The sequence below is a fragment of the Pecten maximus genome, chromosome 14, assembly GCF_902652985.1.
Source record: "Pecten maximus chromosome 14, xPecMax1.1, whole genome shotgun sequence".
Classification (NCBI taxonomy): domain Eukaryota; kingdom Metazoa; phylum Mollusca; class Bivalvia; order Pectinida; family Pectinidae; genus Pecten; species Pecten maximus.
This window is the reverse complement of record NC_047028.1, coordinates 17,854,264-17,879,499: the sequence shown is the minus strand read 5'-3', so window position 1 is coordinate 17,879,499 and position 25,236 is coordinate 17,854,264. Positions and strand designations below refer to the sequence as shown.

The 25,236-nt window shown below is 33.0% G+C and overlaps 2 protein-coding genes and 1 long non-coding RNA gene across 6 annotated transcripts; 1 reads left to right on the top strand and 2 right to left on the bottom strand.

The window, feature by feature from the left end:
* Nucleotides 1-58: 58 nt before the first annotated feature.
* Nucleotides 59-13,482, bottom strand: LOC117342099. Of its 4 annotated transcripts, none has more exons than XM_033904093.1 (12): nt 13,421-13,482; nt 12,246-12,443; nt 10,973-11,125; nt 9,977-10,119; nt 9,057-9,197; nt 8,317-8,465; nt 7,872-7,979; nt 6,841-6,985; nt 6,436-6,542; nt 5,947-6,059; nt 5,046-5,061; nt 59-3,026 (listed from the first exon to the last, which is right to left on the bottom strand). In XM_033904093.1, exons 2-12 carry the CDS (start codon nt 12,441-12,443, stop codon nt 2,971-2,973), a joined length of 1,329 nt encoding a protein of 442 aa, XP_033759984.1. In that variant the 5' UTR covers nt 13,421-13,482; the 3' UTR covers nt 59-2,970. The 4 variants fall into 4 exon arrangements, with proteins under 4 accessions (XP_033759984.1, XP_033759985.1, XP_033759986.1 ...); XM_033904095.1 differs by lacking the exon at nt 5,046-5,061 and adding an exon at nt 4,894-4,926 and having other exon boundaries at nt 2,914-3,026; XM_033904096.1 differs by lacking the exon at nt 5,046-5,061 and adding an exon at nt 4,920-4,926 and having other exon boundaries at nt 2,920-3,026.
* Nucleotides 13,483-14,092: 610 nt separating this feature from the next.
* LOC117342100 (DCN1-like protein 1) lies at nt 14,093-25,232 on the bottom strand. Its single transcript, XM_033904097.1, has 7 exons — nt 25,195-25,232; nt 24,890-25,103; nt 23,278-23,446; nt 22,089-22,219; nt 19,721-19,803; nt 18,547-18,643; nt 14,093-18,002 (listed from the first exon to the last, which is right to left on the bottom strand). The coding sequence occupies exons 1-7, from the start codon at nt 25,195-25,197 to the stop codon at nt 17,923-17,925; spliced, it is 777 nt and encodes a 258-aa protein (XP_033759988.1). The 5' UTR covers nt 25,198-25,232; the 3' UTR covers nt 14,093-17,922.
* Nucleotides 20,683-21,775, top strand: LOC117342101. Its single transcript, XR_004535746.1, has 2 exons — nt 20,683-20,898; nt 21,455-21,775. It is a non-coding gene; the product is annotated as an uncharacterized LOC117342101 (long non-coding RNA).
* Nucleotides 25,233-25,236: the final 4 nt, after the last annotated feature.

Below are 25,236 nucleotides of genomic sequence, written 5' to 3'. Positions count from 1 at the left end.
TCGGCTTAGACATCTAAATACTAATCAAAATACTTGTAAGGAAAATTCAGGTTATATATCGTATTTGAAAATGTCTTTTAATGTAATGAATATATTTACATAAAGTATATATTTACACAAAGTATATAGAACATTAATTACACATATTCTCTCTCTTTATTTCCTCATTCATAACCAACATACCGACCGAAATACAATTGCCATACCACAAATATTCTCTCTCTATATTTCATCACTAATAACAAACATTACCGACCGAAATATAACTCACATACCAAATACATTGTATATAAATGTTCACGGATTAACGTGTTGTAGATAACAGGTAAGAACAGGCTGAAAACAACTGCGTATATATAAAACAGTGCTAAAACTTCCAAGTCATAGAATGTGTCATGTCTTTTCTTAAAGTGTCATATTACAACAAATGCAACGAAATATTTCACAAATTATCTATTTGTTAAAATATTCAGTATGTTATAACAGTGTCAAATCCGACGATATTTCAGATTCACTCTCCGTCAGAGAATGTTTTACAAGAGATTCATACATCATAGGCATTATTACTTTTAATGTTTAATATTTATATTTACTTCGATGATATGACAACAACGAAACTAAATTCTATCAAGCGACACTATAGTTATGTCGCGGTGACATACAACAAGTATATAATAATTACAGTACTTAAAATTAAAATGGCCATTACATAAGAAATAATTCAATTAATGCTTCTATTTGAATCTAACACAACTTTTTTCTTATTTAAGATTGTTTTAAGGGGATTATTACGCAGCACAACAGCTTAATAGGAAATCTAAAACAATGTCGCAAGTGATTTGTGTTTTTTTTTTAAACTCCTATATGATGGAATGAAAAAGTCTTAAATGTTTTGCTATAAGGACTAAATTATTTCTTGTAGATACCATTTCGCACTTATATGTAGTAGCTCTTGACCTCACTTAACTATTTAATTGTGATTCGATAAACAATTAATTATTACAGATGTTTACTCAATACATAAGATCTATTTGGCAATTATGGCCCTCAAATATCTTCCATTACAGCACAGGTACCTGCTATCCAGTAAATAAAACAAAATCACCAAACTTTCTACAGAATATATTAATTAAGTAGACTGAGTTAATATTTGTCTTTTTATTAACCAAATGAAGTTGTAAGGGAGACAAATCCATACCTTACATATATTTACAGAACTCATCATTAATGCTAAGTGTCAATACACATCCAATGACATGATCTATCTATAACAATTAGCATTATAACATATAAGCTATTAAAAATAAATCAATAGGTATTGCAAAAGTAAGTCATATGTATGGCATGTTATACAAGGTATATCATAATCAGATGAAAAAACTAGAACACTATTGCAGAAATTTTATGTAAAACGTTATTGAACAGAAACAAGGATATATAGACGTAGTCGGATACTATAAAGCGATACATAAAATACACCTACTTGACCAAATAACCAGCTAGTGGTTTATGTGTGATTGATTCATATACTTTCTTGAAATCATAACTTACACCATTTCTTAACTTGGCAATTTAGCTGAGGGATTTGCTCATATAAAAAGTTCTTCCCCGATTACCAAATCCACATAACATAGAGATCACAGATCATTATATCGTTATCATTTCCATACGAACTAGTTTTAATATACACATTCAATTACATATCTCTTCAGGTTTTAAATCACACTAAAAACAATAACTTAATGTTCCCTAGTATACATGCATCTGAAAATTACAAGGAATTCTTTTTCAGTAACTACTCTTCCATTCACTCATTTTCAAACAATTTGAGTTACAAAAAAGGGATTTACTTAACGGTGATTTTACATACGTCTGAAAAACATATACGATACATTTGTACCATTGTAAAATCATATATATATATATATATCCTGAATCAGATCACAGGGAGCTTACAGTAAGTAAACATTGCTGACGGTACAACCCAGGGTTAGTGTACTTCGTCTTCCATGAAATTTATATAACTCACATGATTTTCACACTTCATAATGAGAGAGTCTAACGGGAAAACGAAACATTTATGTTATAAAGCGTCAAATAAACATAAACAAAGGTATAAATGTTATCTAAGATAAACAAATATGTTTCAAACCATTTGGCACAATCATCCATAAAGACACTCAACAACAGTTTATTATACAATCACGCTCAGGCATGCTAGCAGGAAAATCAGCTGAAGAACAAAATAACGTTGTTTTCAGTGTCATACTTCTTAACATTTCATATCTTTAGTTTGATTAAATTACACATGACATTACTGTTTAATATCAGTTTTAGAGAGTTTACTTCTAAAAGAATAATCTGCTGTCAAAAAAGCATGTCGTTGAAATATTTGAATTATATTTGAAATAAAGGTCAATGGTCAGATAACTTCACATACAAACAGGAAGAACAGATTTTTCAGGTGCGAAAACTCTGTTTTATGGGTTTTTCTTGATGTTTTATTATATGTCGATGTCGAATAAAAAAAAAAATATTTTATTAAAAATATTTCCAGAAATATAAATGCGTTAACGTTTTTTCTGCAGATTTCTTTGAATATCTACTGATGAGAATGGTGTGTCAAGAGGAAATAATTACATTTGGCAATGGTAAAGTAGTTGACAAGTCAATAGTCAATTTATGTCTGTAAACCAATCGGTATATTCTACCTTCACAAGATTTGGGTTCTAGCTAATACAATAACAGAATATAAGTCCCAAAAACGTCAGTTACCATGGTAACTCAGTCGATTTAAAATGTGAAAACGCTCTGGAGTCTGACTAGACGTGAGTGTACCTGGATCTGTCGTTATAGAAGGAATGTCTGTTCATGTTACCATGGTAATTTAGTGTTGTTATGGAGATCTATTTTCATGTCGTGTTTGTGGTGACATCATTACGGAAGTAGAAACTGAAGTGAACTCAGATGTTAATGACTCGTGTCCTGATCCATTAGCTCCATGTAGCTTATCACTTCTTCTTTTTCTGAAAAATAAATAAATAAATGAATAAATAGAACGAATATAAAATCAGAATGAAATACAATAAACGAAAAAAATCTAGAACGCAAATTTTAGCGCCGTTTAGGGAACTTAATTTTGACATCATCTAGTGACATTTTAAGTGGATATTTTAGCGTTAGATTCAGCATGACGAACCTATTCAATTTGTCTTTATATTAACAGAGAAGCGATCGTGAAACATTGTCAACATCTGTAACACATTGAGCAGGATGTATGCCATGGTTTCAACAATTAGCAAATATTCTTTACCAAATCCATTTCACTGTCTCATGATGCTTTGCAATTTTCCAAATCGTCCGTTATTGTGATAAAGTTTTATCGATTATTTTTAACATGAACTTGTGCATCTAGTTTCATTTCGATAGGTTAGATTGTTTGGAATTATCACATTTTTTGCCAGTGGTCTCAAAATCAGATTCTAATAACAAGGTACAATTCTTTTGTTAGACTTAAATCTTAAATCACTGATGTTAGAAAATCTTACATTGATAATAATCTTATTATTGTCTGAAATGTATGTTTCTCTTAGAATTAGGTTTGTATAGGCAGAGCCCGTTACCCAATTACCATGGAATCCTAATGATTTAATTAAATACTTTGAAGTGAAATATTTTCAAGTCATGCCTAAGTATGTATTCCAACATTAACGTATTTTATTTAGCAACATTTAAAGGGGAAATCATATGAAACGCACACATATAATTTATTAACAACAAACACCTTGTAACAACATTTTGTACATTTGAATATGGGTGACCAGACTAACCAATTATGTTAAACGTGAGCTAACAATTTTGTTATAGACCGTTAAAACTTAGTATTAGTTATATAGTAATTATGATATTTCTCTAAAGCACATTTTGTAATCCAGCACAAAATTTCCCAATAACGTTTACTTTTGTAGATGTCCCAATAAATGTGCTTTTAAAATTCCTCGACTTTTCCAGATTATGATGTGGATGTTTTTGAGTTTTTGTCATTTTGTGATGATTATATACATTTGTATCTGTAGTATATCATACATATTCTCCCAAATAAGCATTCATGTCAGAAAACTTGTGGACCTAGCAACACAGCAAACAAGATGTTAAATATGACCCAAAGCACATTATTATATGTAGCAATATTCGCCACTCATTAACATGGTTATGAAATTTAATGATATATTTCACTTTGCCATGATGCGATGAAGATGAATTTCACAAAACTAAATAACAAATATCTGTGCTGTTCACTAAAATAATAAAGAATTATTGCAAATTTGAAAATATATATCATATCTGGATATATAACATATATAAGATTATGAATACATTGTATACATTAAATTACCAGAGGGGAGAAAGCCCTCGCCATTTAGATATTCATTTTAGAGAAACATGTTGAAAATTGAGTTAAAAGATATAAAGCTTAATTAATTAACGAAAATTCGAAAAAAAAACCAAAAGAATAAACAAAAAAAAAACAAAAAAAAACAATGGCTACGTAACAGATTTCACATATCAAATGACAAATGATAATGACCTCATTGGCAGTTTTACTTAATGTATGTGATTTTTTTATTTGATTATATATTTTCATTTTTTTTATCAGTTGCTTTTTTAAAGAGAACTTCTTACTCTGTAAAATATAACAATACAATATAGATGTAAACTTTAATTAAGATAGAAACACAACACACCAATTAAACTATGTATAAAGGTTTAAAACAATTGTTTTACACCATAAGCTGGTGAAATATTTCAATATGACTTGTTAGGTATATGGTAAATGCCATACGATATTAGCATTATGATTTCATTACAAATGACCACAGCATTCCAACACACCTTACTACAGTAGGTATCGTCCTCACCTCATTTCTACAGTATAGAAAAACACGGTTCACCAGATACAGTATTCAACATGGACTTCACCAAAAGGTAAAAATTAAAAAATAACAATAATGATTTAAAAAAAAAACCATAACCTCATATCTTACCATTAAACTCTTCCATCTAAAATCAGCATCATTTTTTTCAGATTCTTATTTCCTAATAGTTTGATTCCCAACAGATCACTCAAAAGGTTTTATAGTATAAAGACATTTAGTATCATAATCAGCAACACTTGATAAAGTAGGAGTTGAAGGAAGGTCATAGAAAAGGGGGATAATCATGTCCTTTATTTTCAAAACATGCTAAAAGGAGTCAAATCTACAGTAGAACTATTTTTGATTTGTGTACAAAGGTGGATAGATTATTTACTCTAAATGCCTCTTAATATCAAGAGTTTCCAATGTTTATTAATTTCAAAGTCACCACTTAACGTCTCATAGCCAGTGATCTACCAGTATATCAAGAGTCTCCAGAGGTCAAGGTCAACAGTCTCAAAAAGTCAGTTGAATGCCAAGGTCATCACCTCAAAGTTCTAATGAGGTAAACAGTGCTGCAAGGCCAGTAATCAATCAATAATTTTAGCTAGGTCGGTGATTTCTCCCGGCAGTACAGTCCAAATCTAAAGTTATCATATATCTCGGGTAAAGTGAGTGACTTTTGACCTCTTTGTCAATTGTTGCTGGTAATGCATAAAACGAATGTTAAAATTTTGATGTTTGAATTGAATTTCCATTCACTTTATTTTTGACCTTGGCTGCAATAATTGTAAAATCAGCAGAAATATTTCATTCACAACATAAAAAAAATCAAAATGAAATTTAATCAGTTTCGAAAACCGTCTGGACAAATTTAGGAGTAACGTCACAACATAAACACCAATATATCTTTGTTTGAATATTATATGGACAATGATCGGAACATAGAGGCAATTATGCCTGCATTCAGAATATACTAAGTTATACTAAATTTCTATCATGAATTACAGTAAATAAATACACATCTTACCTTTTTTCCCTTTTTCTTCTTTTTCTTCAGACCAGCTCCAAGCTTACATAAATTTTTAAATGTATCAGCTTGAAGTCTGTGTGTTGTCTTTAATTTCACACCTCCCATTTTTTCTAAAAAAAAAAAAGTTACTGCCACTTACAGTTACAAATTCTCAATGGAATCGGAACTTTGAATAAACAGGTTCATTATTAATCAATTTTAAAACTCATAAGCACCATTTTTGTTTATTGTACTCCAACATATTTGAGTAGATGAACCGAAAGAGTTCATCAACTGATTAAGGACAGACATAGTGCAAACATTAATGTTGACATGTTCATCAGTCTTACAACTGAAAATGTTAAGAGATGACTGATTGACAAGCAGTCAAAGATAAATGATATATGGCTCAAACCAAAGCAATAAATCTGTATTATTAGTTGAGGTCTTGAGTGCAGACTCCAACATTTGACACTGAGGTTATTTCCAGATACAGGATGTTCATACCTTCCTTTCTATGCTCAAGCGCCTCCACAATTTCCCGAGCAGACAAGTCCCCAATGAGGTTGTCGTCCAAATCCAGCTCCTCTAATGACTCAGAGCCCATAATTAATCTGGAAAGTTGCATGACTTTTAACATATTGTAAGTGACATAAACAGATGCTCAATCGAGTATCCTGTAAAAATGAAAAGCTATTTTTGCTATTACAGTGTGATAAAAAGACTGTTTACTATATATGCATGGCCATGTGAGCAAAAATGTCAATCAATATAATTGTCTTAAATTAAAACAATTTTACAAAATGATTTTTTCTTCATTTAGCTGCATTATTCAATATAGCAGATTATCATATGCTAACAGAAATTGGATTGACACAAACATCCCTAATGCTACATCATATTTAAACCTACTTTTTTAAAACTCGTACAAATATTATTGGTGCAAATTCCTTGCCAAAGGCGACATTGTCAATGCCATTGTCTGCCAAGTGAAGCTTTCGTATCCAGGGACCAACTGGTGGTGGACCCTCTTCCTTCTTCTTTTTCTTCTTTTTACCTTCAGACAAAAAAGGGCTACATGTTTAAATATTTCCGGACAAAACAATATATCTTATTCACTACAAAATATCCAATGTTCTAGGAAATTAGAAAGCGAAAATACATCACAAAATTGAATGATTATTTGGTTGTGATTTCAAATTGACGTTTCTCACTGTTGTAAAATATTTTTTCCTGTTTGTCTTAACATGATAAATATAATTCAACATAGTCTTTCTTTTATTATATATTAAATCCATACAAAACAGTCCTCTTATGTTTTTTCGAAAAATGAATTTATTGGGAAGCTTTTTATTAACTCAAGGTTTCTTTCTACATATGATGCAAGTCAAGAAATCATGTTTGGTCTTATTGTTAAGTTTACACTTGGGTAAGCAGGCAGATTCCACTCATACAAATATATTTTGATAGACTTCAAGACAAAATTTTAAGATGGGGGGAAATTAAGTAATAGTAATATATAATATACCTATGTTGATTTTTGTAAGATGTAAAATGGAGACCGAGAAATTCTCAAGAAAAGAGAAAAAAAACAGGACTTTCAATCATGTTGTTAATTGAAACAGCATCACACCATGATTTCACAAATTTATTTTTCATTATATGTATCAAAACTTGGACATATACACACAACTGGACATATGGACAGACAGCTGGACTTGAATTGAAGGAACATTGGGAAAACAATTCAAAGCAGAAGAATTACTACAGTTATCTAATCTCAATGCAGATCTATTTTTCACTAATTTCAAATCACTGAAATATATCCATCAACAATAAAAGAAATGGAAAAAAACAACCTTCTGTTAAATGATTTCTGCAAAAAATACACCTTGCATTATTTCAAGTTTTTGGTAAATCTGCAAAAAAAACTTTTTTTTTACCTTTCTTCTTCTTTTTCTTTTTATCATCCCCTCCTGCATCTTCCTTCTCAGAACCTGAAGCCATGCCACCAGATAACGCCGAATGGACTCTAAGCCGACCTTCTTTTTCTGTAGGAAAAATAAAATTTTATCCTTCTTTTTCTCTTTATTATGATATATGCGATGCTAATTATCGCAGACCTCACTTCCAAAAGATACAGCATGTTTCATCATGTGTTGCTACCATGTTTTATGAAATAAAAGTTGAACTACCACAATGAGTATAGTCTGCTTCATATATGTTTTCATCGTTTTTTTTTTTTATGAGAGTTAGTAGCTACATTTTGGGGAAAATGTAGTTAACATAACTCTGTAGACAGGTTTTTACTACATCGAAAACCACAAATTCTTTGCCTAAAATAAATTATTAATATTCCATGTCCAGAATGTCAGTTTTCAAACTTACCTTGTTCAAGCTTCAAAGCCTCTTCTTCTGCCTTCAGACGAGCTTTCTCTGCCTTCTGAAATGCTTCAAAGTCAGCTTGTTCGGCACACAACTTAATGATATCAATAGCACCTTCACATTCCAAGTTATTTCCATCTAAAAAAAGGTCCCTGTTAATACAAATAAGCAAAAAATTTACAATATACTAGTTTATATCATAATTTATTCATATATGTATTGCAGTTGTAACAACTTTTGAGGTTTATTCGTCAACCATTTCGATTAAAAATTTACTGTTGGTAATGATTCTAATTCAACCAAATTGAACTTTCAACTGAAAAAAACATTTTGTTACCCCTTCCCCATCTTTGCTAGCCAAGGCTTCATTTCTTGGTGTATATAAAATGAACCCATGGCTAGCAAAGACACCAACCCTCATTTTCATCTCTACCTCTATTGGAGAAAATGTCTCCGGATTGATTGTGGATTTGCATGTGGATTGAAGTTTTATAAATCTTCAACTATCATGAGGTTATGAAAGAGAAATTTATACCTGACAACCGATATTCGAAAGTGACTGAATCGATGCTATAGCTTAAAGCTGACCGTTAGGCATTCAAGAATCTTATCTCTAGAATTGCAGTTTATCCAACATTGACACTTTACGAGATGGAATTAATATTAAAAAGATGATACCATATACACCCTCACCTCTACTGTTTTAGGAAACAGAATGTTACCATTAATTTTCCTTCACTTACCTGACTGCAGTCCGTGATACAATATTGCCTAGATATTTTCCACTCTCAGGCCCGAGGTCACAGAAACACATACTGATAGACAGGATAGTGACATTCCCCTCCATACCTTTACTTAGGTTTTTACATCCTTCGTCTCCAAATCTATATTTAAACACAGGAAAAGGCAGATTGAAAGATCAAAGTGAAAATAAATCAATATCTAATGTTAAAATTGAAAAATCAACAATAAAATAAATGACTGGTGATGAGTAAAAACTGTTTAACCTGATATAGTTGTGATTTGTTTTCATTCAATATTAAGTTAAAAGAATGGAAGTGATTTGGAGGGGATGGGGAAGATGGTTTAGGTTTATGTTAAAATTAATAACATATTAATAGCCAAGGTCCCTTAAGGACGTGCTAGGTTTTGGAGGAGGAGGAAAGCTGGACTCAAAGAAAAACCATCGTACCAGGCAACTGCCACACAAACTCGTGACCCAGAGGTGGAAGGCTAGTGATAAAGTGTCGGTAACCATAACCACTCTGTCACAGTGGCTCCAGGGATGGGGAGGATCAATATGATCAGGGGGAAGATGGATGGATGTGACAGGGTTAGAAATAAGGAAAGATATGGAGGAGTCTGGAGACCAATAGAGAAGGACAGGATATTGTAGAGGGTGGGAAGAGATATATGATGGAGAGTAAAGGAGGAGTGGGGGGGGGGGGGGGGGGATGTGGAAAGATGGAGAGGTGTGGGGAGTGATAAAATGGTAGATATATATGGAAGAGAGTGGGAGACAAGTAAGGGTGGGGATATAATGTAAACATGGTGGAATATGGAGCGGTATGAGAGCAATAAGGATGGTAGGTATATGGTAGGAAGTAGGAGATACAATGTGGAGTAGGGGTGGAGGTTTATTAAAGTGAGGATATATACTTACTCATTGTAGTCTAGTGATATGGTTGTCAATGTACTACAGGCCCTGAAGGATCGAGCAAACCTCATAACAGAGTAGGGCTCCATAAGACAGTCCATACACTCGACCAGACGCAGAGGATAACATTGCTTCTCCAGGAGTAAGCCCTGCAAACATATCAGTAGGTTACAACAGGAAACTGTACATTTTTACCTCAACCTACTGAAGAGTTACAATAATTGAACAGACAATTCTTAATATGTGGACCAGATTGGAAAATATCAAACCATTTGGTTAAACACTCGAAAACTACAAGTGGTTGAAAACTTTATTTCATCTTGAAATCTATATAGTATTTTGGTTTGAGATACTTAAGAAATTAATTATAGGTATGGGTTTTTTTCACATTTGATGCTCATGAATGAGGAATGGAATAACTCATTAATTGGAAAGTTTCCCAGTACATCAATTTATGCCAGCCCAATAGTTACACCACTTTAAAAGATATCAGACCCTTGATTTGTAATTCATAATTTTGTTTGATCTCAAGAGCTAAGGATGCATACAAAAAGAAAAAAAAAGAATTACACTGAAATTTGCTCCATAAAAATTTTGGAGAAGATATAATGTTTAATGAAAGCAAATGTTGGCAGACAATAGTGGAGATGCCATGATGCAAGTTCTGTAAATTATTTCTACATGGAATATGGAGCTTTACAGCAAAGAAAGCACACTTTGGTATTCTAACTTGCTTTTCTTTATCTTCAAAACTTACATGATCATTTGTTTCCAACCTCTGGACATTAAAAGTATCAAAACATTTTATTTTCATAAAGTGTTTTATATAAATTGTATGACTGATCAATATAAAACAGGATTATAGACATCAGGAAAAGCATTTGAATAATAATTCCTTGTTTTGTGTGGGGAACAATAAAGAAACTTCAAAGGGAAAAAACGTGATCTATAATGTTAGGATTGGAAATGTCTGGTAAAGTGAATAAATATTCAACCACTTACTAATGTAGCAGTATTTTCGTGGGACATCGGATAGTTCCATATACGGAGGTCTTTGATGTGTATATAGCGTTCCTGTCGTATAGCTGCCAGCAAGGGTTCCAACAAAACAGGCATGTCTCCTTCCTTTTCCACGACTGATGATTCCACAACGAACTGAAAAAACAAAAATTGATTATTCCCCTCACTAGAGATCAGGAGGAATGATGTCCTGTACTTTTCAGGACATTAACTGATTTATTCATGACTAAAGTAACTAGAATCGAAAGCATTTGACAGCCTTTATAAGTAGTAACAAACTATTAGAATAAATTAAAATAAGCGTGCTGCCCAAGCTACAAATAGTAACAGTGACCTTGACCCAAAAACCCTGAAACTCAAAACATAATCTGAGGCAATTCCTACTGAAGTTACATACAAACTTTCGTCAACATAATCTAATGTATGGCTGAGAAAAGTGCAAGAAAAAGGACTGACAGACAAATAGAGAGATGGGAAAGAAACCTATTGTCTCCCCAGTAAACCTTCTGTTATAGTTTGAACATGCATTTTTTTCTGGAAAAACAATAATTTTTTAGCTAGTAAGAGTTTGAACTCTGGTTCTTTATAACTGACACTATTAACGATCAATTAACATTGAATTAAATAAAATACTATTATTTTACTTACAAATGTTCCATCGTTCAGGCCGTCGTTTCGTATTAGATTTATATTGGATGTGTTGGTGTCTATTGTCTAATGATTTTACTCTTAGCGAAAATTTTGCCAATATTGACTCGGAGAGTTCAAACTCACGCTTATTATCTGAAGCATGATTTCAAATAATTCAAACAGGTTCATTAATATTTATTTAATTTTGTTTGAACAAAAAAATTACTGTATGTACTTGATACTACAAAGCATACCTGTCAAGTATCTAATGTTGACAAACTTTCAGCAGTAATCATGTCCCAAGAAAAATAATTCTGGCCCAAACACAAGATGTCATAATATTTTGAGATATATATTTTGTACATATATATGTCTTCATCAGACATCAATATATCTTTATTGAGGAAAATGACACTTGATCTGATTAGTGAACAAGTGTAACAGAGCGCATGATTAATTAAATTTAAATCACTGCCTCTGCTAGGAATCGAACCTGGGACCTCTGGCTTACTAGTCTTACGCTCAACCGATCGAGCTAAAGAGAAGATCTCTCTAGCCGGGCGGTATATTGCAGCTAGTATTTACCAGGGTTACACAAGTAAATTTAAATCTTTTTATGTGGTACCTTATCAAGGACGGTTCCATTCTCTAGACAGCCTTTTAATGCATTTCTAATCCATGGGCTTGGTTGAGACTCTGTTAAGGCACAATTCCTTTCATAGCTTTTCAGAAGCCTCTGAATAATGGCGTCTGCTCCTGCGACTGTCTTTGATTTCTTCTTTCCTTTCTTTCCACCTTTCTTTTTTCCTCCCTTTTTTGGCATCTAAAACATGCATTCACAAAAATCAATATCCGAATGTAATTACTTTATGAATACAGTAGATGCGGAAACATATCAAATATTTTGCAGAGCTAGATTAAATTTTGATGGCATTGATCAGATTGTAATATATTTCTTAACTAATGTTTATCTTATTAACAAATAAAGTCTGTCTGTCGCCAGAAGACATAATATTTTTTTATGAAAAAAATCTGTACAGAATTAGATGAACCGATAACAAAATAAGTTGTGGAAATTTGCTGAACTTTATAACGACCAAACAATTTTTTTTCCCAAGATAGAACTACCATAGCCCGAGTTTTCTCTGGCCCTGTCACCATGTCTGGTGTAGGGCCCCTACACCATACATGGTGTCAGGACCAGAGAAAACTCGGGCTAAAACTACTACAGGTACTTGGGGTCAGGAACTAAAGTTATAGGCCTAATGAAATTGTCTAATTTTAATTTGTAACATCATTTATTGTCTATTTATTATAACAACCAGAAACGGGTTTTTTTTTTGAAAAAGCACTTTATAATCGATTCCAATGTTGTCTAAATAGACAAGAAATGATGTTACAAATTAAAATTAGACAATTTCATTATAACTTTAGTTCCTGACCCCAAGTACCTATGCATGAGAATTACGCGCTGTTACATTAGCTGGAAATTGCTGAAAAATACTTAACAAAGATATTTAGATAGATGTTAACTAGGGATGTCCGAGTCCGTTTTTGATTAGCAAGTTAATATTAGTGCCTTGTGGCCATTTAAAGGATTGAGTAACAGGACGAAATCGAAATGTGACCCGATTACGTGACGAAGCATACGATAAACCCGATTACACTTCGTCTAGCATTGCCAACATGGCCAAAAGCGCGGGTTTATGTAAAGCAACAGATAGTAATAGAAACCGTCGTCACCTTAAAATCAATACCGTAAAAAATGTAGAAGTTTACGTAAAAAAGAGACTATCTTACCTTTCGTTCGGTTTGTTTGGCTGTTGTCAGCCACACGGTTTCTTGTTTTCTACTACGAAAGAGTTAATTCAAGGGAAGTAACTCCTATTAGAGACCTCTACCTTGGTATCATCTCAGTAATTATAGTGCTCTTTTCCCACGAAAATGGCACTCATGGTCAGAGCTACGACCACAGATCTCCGTTGATATATATATATATATATATAATGTTGAATAAAGCTTCTTTTATCTTAGCTTTGATAATTTTATTTCAAACAATTTTAGACCATTTCTTGAACAAACAAAATCAAACATACATGTAGTAAATGTAAATTAATGCACTGCTGTTCAATTACAGAGCAAGTTGAATACAGTATTGATCCAATGAATTTGACCACTGAATGTGGGAAAACAATATGAGACCCTAGGGAGATCTTGGTTCCCACCATTCCTCTTAATCATTTGAAAACAATGGGAACCTTAATTACCACATGAAATTTGAGAAAGATTAAGAACTTTCAGAGAGGGGAACTACCAATCAAATTGGAAAATCCTCAATCTTGAGTACTTTTCAAGAAATGGTAATAAACATGGATTATATATAGACATATGGACAATGGAAGAAGGGTGATGTGAATATCTCACCATCTGATTCAGATTGCATGTACTAAAATAATGAAAACAAATACAACATTAGAATTTCATATATAAAGACGTTTATTTTGTAGTACTGGTAATACACAAAATATTTTAATACAGCATCATATTAAAACTTCCTTGTTTGCAAAATTAAGACTTAATGTCATATCAAAGAGGAATTTTACACACCATCCCAGCCCTAAACTCTTTCAACAGTTATCTCAGCTTTCTCCAAACTGCTACAGACTTGTATTTTTTTTTTTAAATCTTGACAATTTTTAAGGTGAATAACATGAGCAAGAAAAAACCAACCAGAAGTAGTATGTAAGAGGAAGACATTTTTTTGCTAAATGACGGTGTTAAAGCGATATTGGGAAATTTCCTCTTAGTCATGATCACGTTTATCCCCAATTCCTGTACATGTTACCTCCCCAAATTATTGAATTAATAAGGATTAAGTACATGTTTATTTTGATAAGGACAGAATAGGATTTTGCCATTAGATTATGTACATATATGGAAGTATTCAATTTAGTAACTACATTTACCTTGTAATTAAGTTGAAAACATTACTATCCTGAAGCACATTCCTTTTTATATAATGTCGAATCATGGACAATTTTTTTTAAGTTATGGTAGAATATATATATATATCTATCAAATTTACTCCAGTTTTTAGCAGTTGATATTCAAATACCATTATATCAACATGTAAACAATTAAATTACATTCCATGAAGAATTCGTCCACTCAAGACATTTCTGTTTCATTCAGTATTTCTGTACTGAAATGCATTGATAGTCTAGAATCTATCATTGGAACTATTTCAGTGACCAACTGCAGTTAAGTTTGCTATAACTGCTTAAAGTTTGTTTAGCATAAAATATTGTTTTTTAATTTGATATATACAAAAGTTTCTCTGCTAAAAAACATAATTTTATTTCCTATTGTTGTGTGAAACACTCCTCCACCACCGAAGTCTTCAATCAGACCCAACACTTCTGACACCTCTATGATTTAGCTGTAGTATGGATATAGGCTCTGACAACACACAGTGTCATTACATTTGTCATACTGATGAATAGTCACAGAGTGCTTCAAGTGATGCTTTTATTGAAACAGTAATTATCAATTTTGTACAATTTTCACATTATGTTTACGAAAATACCTGTTCATTTAATTATCACCAAATGCAAAAAGTGGTTTCCACTGCCTGGTCTGTTTGAAACTTTGGAATTTTTTTTTGCCAGTTTTCCATACATATAATTATTCAGTTCTTGTTGCAATGCACAAAAACTTATATTTTAAGCATAATAATAATACAATATTACAAAGCAATTGAATTGCATTCCTGAACTTCAAAATTTTAACCTGATGGACTTTAAGCTAACCAGCAGCAAAAAGTTTATCTGTGTGTTGCAGTCGAACATATATTCAAATCAAAGGGTTTCAGATTTTACCTTTCCTGGATGAGTTCGATCAATAAATGTTTCCTAAATCATACCTTTAATCTAATACCAAGACAACTTAATATATATCCAACTATATGAAGCCTACATTATTATCATAATGGACCCAGTCTGAATCTATTTTTCTGCTATAATTTCTATAACTTTTTTTTTCTTTCATTCTTGGTAAGTATGGAATGTTTTCAGATCTTATTTCACATCTGGATAATAAATTGCAATCAGTTAAATAATTGAAATTTGCCAAGGTCAGCGATAACCTATCCTGTTTACCATGATCGTACTAGTAGTTGTGATTAATGCCCATTCCCCTCAAATGAAGATACCTTTGTACTTTACAGTATAACCCTAATCCCTTTCTAAAAGTGTGACATAATAACATCATATTTGCTAGGGACTTATCATTCACATCAGAAAAAAATGTTCTTCACAAGTTCAACCCTGTACAGATTTCAAGGTTTATAAAGAAGTCAAACCTTACAAAATGTTAAACCCAACACACTAATGCAACAAGACTGATTAGTAGCCTGGAACTCTCCTGTCTTAGAGGTACAGATTAATCTGGAACTCTCCTCATCTAAGAGGTACAGGTTAACCTGAAACACTCCTGTTTTAGAGGTACATATAGAACACAGTAACCTTAGTGAAATGTCACAGGGACAATTTAGGCTATTGAAACGGATAATTTCAGAATGCAAAAATATCTGCTTACCAGTATATATTTGCATTGAGCAAACCAGCATGAAAGTATATATACATGTATATCTAACCATGAAATATATTTTACATATTGGAGAAGATAACATACCAAATGTTGGTACTCTGAAACAAATAATACCATTGTACCAACATATCAATAATCATTCCGCAAAAAGAAATCCACACATATAAGTATCTATGACAATTTCCAATATACTGTAACAGTACTTTGTTTCTATACAAATATAATGTAACAATGAAATGCTTCAAAAATTGGATGGCTACTGTACAGTTTCTGATGGATGAACACTGACGATGGCTATGAAACTGAGTGTGAATTTTTATATTTTCAAAATTAGTATGCATGGTTTTTTAAACAAAAATGAAACTCAAACTAATTCTGACAAATAATATTCTATCCACAACAGGGATTCAAAGTAACCATTTTTGTTTTAAGTCTAGAGCTGATGAGCATCTCCTTAAGACTGTATGCTAAATTATGGTGACAAGGAGAATTAAGGTTGTATGTTACCCAACTGTGACACAGAGTTAAGGATCTTATATTTTCCTGTGATATTAAACTCTTTTTAAAAATAGTTCAATCAACAAAAACTTTGGGGAAATGTGTGCAATGAAAATGTCTTCCAGGCAAATAACGAAAATTTGAATTTCACATATTGGACGATAACTCTTACGTAACATACACCCTTAAGATAAATAAAATCAGTATTTGTATGAGATTAAAGCCAAATATAACCCTGATCTTGTCTCATAACAGGAGATGGTATCTCAAATTGCAAAAATTATAACCATATGTTATAACGTTTCTCTTTTTGATGGATGTCAGCACCTCAGACTCAGAGGTTAATAGTAATTTTGATATATCAAAAGGATGCTACAGAAAATGAGGATGTATAACTGGCCATAATTTCATTAATGTCCCTTAACATCAACAATTTTTTTCTATCTAAAAACCACAAGTGATCATCAAAAATTTGTTTTCCTTCATAACAGTTATTTTTTTCCTTCATAAAATCTTGAGGAGTTTCCTATGTGAAGGAACATCAATGACACTCGGTCCAGTCACTCATTAACATCTTTCAAATAGGTTATTTTCTAATTGTTAATGTTCATTTCATGTTCACTTATATTGCCACCTTTTTTTCTATCAACAAGTGAACTGTCTCAAAAACATTAAAGCTATAACTTTATTTATCATTTTACCTTACAATGTATGATGATCAAATCGTTAGTAGAGCGAAAAAACAGTATTATTTACTGGTAGAATACTAAATGCAAACATGACAGAAGTTTAGAAATGTGTGACATAGATTAAGACAGGAATATCCAGAACTAGAGTTTATAACATGAAAGTGCTAATATTGCAAATGGATGCAACTTTTTCCTTTTTGATATCCCTTTTTCATAAAATAAATTACAAGTAGTTTAGTTAGAATACATGCATCTCGGTAACAAACAGTAACAATAACAAAATTTCCCTGTCTAGTATTACACAAAATAAAAAAATGTTTTGCCCCCCCTCGTGGATAAACGTTGACAACAGTTAAATATTACAATGGCCTAACATCTTTTTGTTCGTAGTTGAAAGGTCAAATTGAAATGCAATCCTCTCATACTCTTTCACTGCTGTTTTTCTGTACATTTTCATACAGAAAGTAAAATTTAAATAGTTCACACGTTTAAAAATGGCAATCACTATCATACAGTTGTACTGCGAGGTCCCTGAATCAAAGGTTTTGCATATTCTACAAACTCATCGATGAGCACAGGCCATGCTCCTGAAAAAAAAAAAAAAAAAAAAATTGAACACAAATGCGAATACATTTGTAATTCAAATTACACATAATAAACATTAACATGTCATAGTATTATAACATTAATATCAAGTTGACACACAACAAGAGTACTGTGGGGTGGAATAATATATTATCGTCGCAGTGTTAGTTAGTCATTAGTGTTAAATGTACTACATGTAAGCTACACTGCATTAAAATAAGATGTCCATCATCATTGCAGTGGCTAGCTGACAATGTTCAATTTTTGAACAGTTTGAGGAAAACAAGTAATCAAAAGCCTCCTACTCATTAAATACAACTTGATGTCATGACTATAAAGCCTACCAAGTTTCAAATAAAAAATAGATAGAAAACTGTAGACGGAGATCTCTGACAAGACAAGATTTAAATACACAATGTACTAAAATGCAGCTGCATTCTGGTAGAGGCAAAAACATCTCTCTTCAATTGGAGATTTATTTATCTAGTAATTTTCTTAAAATCTAAGTGACCGTATTCCTGCTAATTCAAGATACTAATTGTATACCTTCTTCGTCATAGTTCGTCATATCCTCATTTATCATTGTACAGAAGTCCAGAAGGAGGTTCCACGTGTCCTTTGGGATGGATCGTTTGTGGTGTTCCTGATGAAAAAGCAAATTTTGAAATGCAGCTCAATATAATGTTGAATTTTATGAATACATAAATTATAAAGAGGAGCTTGCCCGAGTGTCCCTGCTACACAGAATTCATTAAACGAGTTCAATAGTTTCATTTGAAACATGCGTTAAAGCATATACAATAGATTTAACACAAGTGAAATGATTTATTCCATTACTCACAATTAAAAGGATATAAGTGAAACCCTTTGATTAATCTCCTAAAAGACACAAGACAGTCAAGTTTTGACTTTGGTGGTACATTTTCAACAAAGGCAAAATATTGGTATTACATATATATGACAACAAACGCAAAACCAGTTAATATATATCTACTTATAATATCGGTCACTATCGTTGGCCAAGATGGAAGAACACATGGGATCTAATTGTGGACAGGTGACCCCATACCTTTTTGTATATACACATTATCCATCAACAATTTTGAAGTAACTAGCAGCTACTTTACAGAAAAATATACTGGGTACCTTTGACATGCTATCCAGAGCAATCACGGTTAAATGATTTCCCAAGGATATAACCACAACAACAGAGGATAATCAGCTAGTTATTAACTTGTTTTTAACTACTACATGATTCTGCCTATTGTTAGATTTCATCTCATCAACTATAGACAATCTTCTGTCAACATTAGTAATGTACTTGTTTACTGCCTACATGACTCCCTCTATTGTTAGATTTCATCTCATCACCTATAGACAGTGTTCTGTCAGTCTTATAATCAGGGATGTATCTGGAAAGGAACGAACCAGAAACCTCTGATCTTCACCTCAAGTTCCAATGTCCCTCTGACTGAATTATCAAAGCTTCAATTTATAAGCTAATCGAATATAAAACAATTAAAATAATTCAGCCTTTTCTTAGATCCTCTATGAATAAGGACTTCAAGCTGATCAGATTATTTCATATGCACCTAGTTGAATGCCCTACTCACTAAATTATCATAGCCACATTTCGTAAGATACCTTTTTTCAAATTCTCCATGATTAAGGACTTCAAGCTGATCAAATTGTTTCAGAGCAGGAGAAAAAGTTAACTTACCGTCAAAAAGTCACTCCAAAGTTTTAAGAATTTAAATCTTCCTGATAAAACTATATTCCAATATGCTATAGCCATTTCCAAATCTGGAAAAAATCATCAACATTTTTTTATATATATGTATAGGGGAATTATAGCCGATACTGATTAAGTCAAATTACTGTCAGATTTCTATAAATTGTGTAAGCATGTACAAACATAAAAATAAAATTCTTCTCAGAAGTATAATATTCAAGGATTTAAAAAAGTCTCTATACACATGTTTATTAAGATCAAATAAAAACACAGTCATGACTTCTTCTCATTAGCTTTGGAAAGGGGCCTTTTGTCTCTCATTTCAGGAAGAATATTGGTGAACTGAGAAAGATTTTTTCAGGAGTAAACTGTAATTTGGCTTACAGCGCTGCGCGCTGAAGTGTGTACGGTCAAAGTGTAACACAAGTACGACAGGTATTGGTACTACATTACTGTGTATCGACAGTACTCTAACAAAGTCGATCGCGCTGAGTAAGCGTTGATTTGATTGGTCGAACTGAATGCACACACCTTTCTCAGCACTCGTGTGCACATGAGTAAACTTGCGAGAATGGCGGGTTATGAAAATGTTCTTCAAGTGAAATATTCAGTGACAAGTTTATAAATGAAGGTCCATATATGAATTTATCCTGCAACTGCCACCGCATTGTCGGAATACACCCACCGTATATATATTTTTGCTGTATATACGGCAGTGACGGAAAACAACTGTATTTTGGAATCTTCGCACGTGCGTCAGTTCGACTGACCTACTTCAAAGTGAAACTACGTTTAAAAGACGAACATATTTCTGTGATATTTGACACCGTTTCACATAAAAATGATTATTTTTGATGATTATTTTCATGACTGTTGGAGGATAAATAGAATACATAGTCAGTGTTTTAAAATATAAGCTGTATTTCTGGCTCGGGACAGAAAGACAAAAGTGGCGATTTCTTTACCCTCGCCAAAATACAGCTTATATTTTAAGACACTGACCATGTATTCTTTATGTATATACTATACATACATATATGGAACGTCATCACCATCGTGCCAAGCCCCTGTGCTCCGGAACCCAGTTTTGTCTGATGTTTGACCCTTCCAAATTACATGTAAACTGAATCGCTATCGTGACCCAGATAGTTTAGCTTGTACACGAGGTGTGAAAGGAAGTGCAAATGCTATCTACCCTATACAATGGACTTTCCCACTCTCAAATCAGTGTATTGGGAAAATATATCACCGAACTGAAGGGTCGACCTGGTCAGCTGGTGACAAAGTTCGAAGGGCTGGTTAGCTTGACGATCATCAATCAATACGTGCGTAATTTTCAAAATACACTGACTGTGTTGTCCATATTGAAAGAACATCTGCATAATAAACATTTGAATGTATAAATATTAGATATATTGTAAATTTAGCTGGTTAAACCTTGCAAGTTGCAGTTATACTCATGTAGTTGTGAGCTTATACATGTAATGCAAATCACCTTGGTTACTTACATGTCTGACAAAAAAACAGTGAAACTATAGGTCTAGACGGTGTACACGACGGTACGCATATAACGTACTACTTCAAACATGTAAAATTCCAAGGGCCGTGTTTACACCAGAGGGAAAAGTGAAGATAAAAAAACGAGAAAAAACTGTTTATAATCTACATTCAGAAGGACTCTCATATTCAGCCATCAGTGATAAGACCGGTTTGTCTAATCAGGATGTCGCAAAATTATGAAGATTTTTTATGCGACTAAGTCTTTAGCGCCCATCGTCAAACGGAAACCACTGAAAAGTAAAAAGGTGACTCAAGATGTTATGGAATTCATCGAATTCAAAAAGAAATGTAAGCCAAGTATTTAAGATGCTCTGGATTTCCCTGCTTCGTTCATGCCTGGATTTTTCCGACAGTGTGGATATCTATAATCACGGAAGGTATCATATAAGTTGTTCATAACAACATGGCATATATATGTGTGTAACAACCCATGTGTTCAACGAGTACCAGATCTTTATTAAATGCTTAAAACTTAACGTAAAAGTTGTCGTTGTTTTGCATAGTCATGTAATTATATATAATCGCACACGTGTGTATACACAGCCACGGTCCTGGTACAGTACATACTCCATGTTCGCCCCGCCCCTTTCGGCACAGAACCAATCAGGAAGGTCGATACATTGTTTCAAGCTTATCGGTTGGCGATTCAATACAATCAACAGTTGCTGTACTACTATTGAAAAAGTACCGTACACACTTCAGCGCGCAGCGCTGTAAATATGAAGTATTTTAACTGGTTAATGGGGCCCATAAACAGACCCAAAAAGCCCTTAGAAAAAACACTGACAACACATACCTAGACCCTTTTGTCCTGGATTTTTGGCATAATTAAATGTAAATTGGTAGAAGTCTTTAAACTTGTTTTGATCTCGTATTTCCTGCTCCAGACCGGGACATTTGTTTTTAAGTTTTTCTACACTATCACATCTGCAAGACAAAACAAAAAGCAAATCTTTCATCAATTAGAAGAAACAACTCTGGTTAAAACAAATGTCAGCTTTTCATACACCTAGATGTTCTATAAGTTGACCTTTGACACACATTTAGCAATTTTGCAAGTCATAACAAAAATTTTAAGAGTTCAAACTAATTCTTAAGTGAAAGCTCTATTTGACACCAATCTAATTCACTAAACTGTAGACTGTAATATTCTTGGGTTCTCCTATGACCCCTTATTATAATATACAGCAGACACGTAGAAAACCAACCCTACATGGGGCTCCCACCGTCAGTGGACTCTTACAACATACACTGTAAGTGCTTTCCTCACTCCTAGACAGGTTCTTTGTACCCCAGGGCTTTTTCTCACTGATTTGGGAAGGGGCCTTTTGATCTCATTTTGAGAAGAAAACTGATGAATTGGGAAACATTATTTCTGGGGTAAACTGAAAATTTTGGGAATTTGGCTTAAATATGAAATAATTTCAATTGGGAATGGGGCCTATTAACTGCCCAAAAAAAGCCCTCAGAAAAAGCCCTGTACCCAGTCACAATATTCTGACAGATGGTAACCTTGTTTATCACAAAATCCAGGAAATAACAGGACAGCCTACAGGGGTGAATAATATTTGCTAAAAAAAATGCAGTGAAGACTGTCATCATGTTGTACCATCATTAGCTAACACGACTGCCTCCAATCATTCAAGGTTATTTAATTATTTTGTCAAGCCATGTATTGTAATAATTGTTCCTACCGGAGATATACTATATCTGCAATCACATTGTAATTTGACATCGGGAGCAATACTCATGAAAATGATATCTCCTCTTACAACCAGATTGTGACCTGTAATTCCTTAAAATTTCTTTCTTTTGTTTTAAATGAAAATTGCAAAAAATTCCTGCCTATACAGTAGTAGATAGAAAAGAGAAAACTACTGCTGAAGCTTTAAATACATCAATTTAACATGTGAAATTTTGGTCAAACAGTGATGTTTTTTAATATTACAGAATCTGTAGTTGATGAAAATGAATTGAAGATTTACCCGAGATCAGCCATTCCTGTGATAAACTCCTCTTTAGTGAATTCACATTGAGTAGCTGCCTTAAACTTCCATGCAATGAGGAGGACTGTTCTTGACTCTGGACTGAGATTGAGATCTTCTAGGAATTTCATCACACCATCCACTGTCATTTTGTCATCTTCATTTGGATCTTTAAGAACACAAAGACATCTTAATGTCATTTTTTTTAATGTGATTTTCAGGTTGTTCAAGGAAAACTAAACCTAAAATTTTGACAAAACATTAAAATATTCATCAAATCAGTTAATCAATCAGTTCATTTACAACTTCATGATATCAGAAAATTCAAATATATTTATGACGTGTAAGTAAGAATGGCAAAGAACCTTAACTCTATCACAAACCACAGGTATAATGTGTAAGGTAACATATAACCGTAACTCTGTCACACATTACAGGTATAATAAAACATAACTCCCACAAACCACAGGTATCATGTGTAAGGTAGCATATAGCCTTAACTTTATCACATATCACATGTATCATGTAGCATATCACCTAACTCTTATCACAAACCACAGGTATTATGTGTTAGGCAGCATTTAACTGCGGTAACCATAAAGCGAGGGTCCCTACATACGGAATAAAACACCTAGATGGGATTAAATAGGTGTTCTGGGGTAGATAAATATCTCATTTATCTATATATGTAAGGTAGATGTTATATCACACCCGATTTTATTGTATTTGCATGTTTTCATATAGTACTAGTAGTGCGCTCTGGCCCTACACCAGACCTGCAAATAAAATGGGTACTTACATGTAGGAGAATAAAGAGTAGGGTGTTGAGATTTGAAAATCAAAAATATACATTCTTACGAAAAAAAGAAAGACATATATAGCCTAGGATAATAGGTGTAAAAAGGTGAGAATTCCCCAGGTGGGGGTTCCCATCCACTCTAAACATAAGAGTAACTGTCTTTCGAGTACCATTGCACTCTAATTACATGCCATTAAACTATCCAACAACATAATTTTTCAAGTAGCGAATACTTTAATTTGATACAGATTTCACGTCATTTTAACTTCAAATGAGCAATTGAAGGGATCAATACAGTCACTGGTAATAAGGTACATATAGTAAAATAATAATAGATGTGCAAGACCTCAAGACCGATATCAGTCATCAAAAGCCAAAATACTACTTATCTTAGTCCTGTCACAGGGAAAATTTATCAATGTATGACACTAATTTTTAACTTTCATTCTGGTTTAGATATTTTGAATAATCATCCAAGATGTCAATTATGAGTCTATTGAGTTTAATGATGGCTGTCCATATACGGCTTTCTAGTCACACTTGACAGGTTATGATTTGAACTTAGTATACGTGTGGTAAATGGTGTTTAATTACAACATTGTCATCTTATTCAGGTCTATTTATAACAACTTAACGAAGAATAAATGTACAATAACTGATTACAAAATATGAGTAAAAATAACCTGACGAATGTGGTGCAATACACATTATTTACATTTTCAAGCAAAAAACAAATGGAAGACATTTTCTGTGACTCGGCTAACCACGAGTGTTTGTCAAAATACATCCGGTTTCCATGTTGACCGAATTTACCCTTGTATCTTGTCCATAGTTGTTCCAGTCTTTTTCTGTCCACGGTTGCCCTGGAATCACAACTGTAGCGGTCTGGATTTTGAAAAAAGTTGTCAACTGCTACATCCAGTTTCCAATCGAAAGCGGACAGACAAGTGATCGCTGACTTCTCTCCAGTCTGTGTAAAGGCTATGAACTGCCTTACTTTGTCTTTCTGTGAACTCTTTAATTTATGCTAAAAAAGAAAGAGAATTATGAATTCATTACACAGTAAACGCCATTGTTGAATGGTACTTTCTCTTTTACGTATCTGACAGATGCCTTACCATTTCTGTTTTTCGCCATATTAGGGTCAATGGGGTCAGGCA

Coding starts and splice junctions, on each gene's coding strand:
- LOC117342100 (XM_033904097.1), bottom strand. Junction 22,220..23,277: donor ACAGGAATGGCTGATCTCGG/GTAAATCTTCAA, acceptor TTTGTCTTGCAG/ATGTGATAGTGTAGAAAAAC. Junction 19,804..22,088: donor TCCAGGACAAAAGGGTCTAG/GTATGTGTTGTC, acceptor GATTTTTTCCAG/ATTTGGAAATGGCTATAGCA.
- LOC117342099 (XM_033904093.1), bottom strand. CDS start 12,443: ATGCCAAAAAAGGGAGGAAAAAAGAAAGGTGGAAAGAAAGGAAAGAAG. Junction 11,126..12,245: donor ATGGAACCGTCCTTGATAAG/GTACCACATAAA, acceptor TTGTTTTTTCAG/TTCGTTGTGGAATCATCAGT. Junction 9,198..9,976: donor ATATCACTAGACTACAATGA/GTAAGTATATAT, acceptor GTTTAAATATAG/ATTTGGAGACGAAGGATGTA.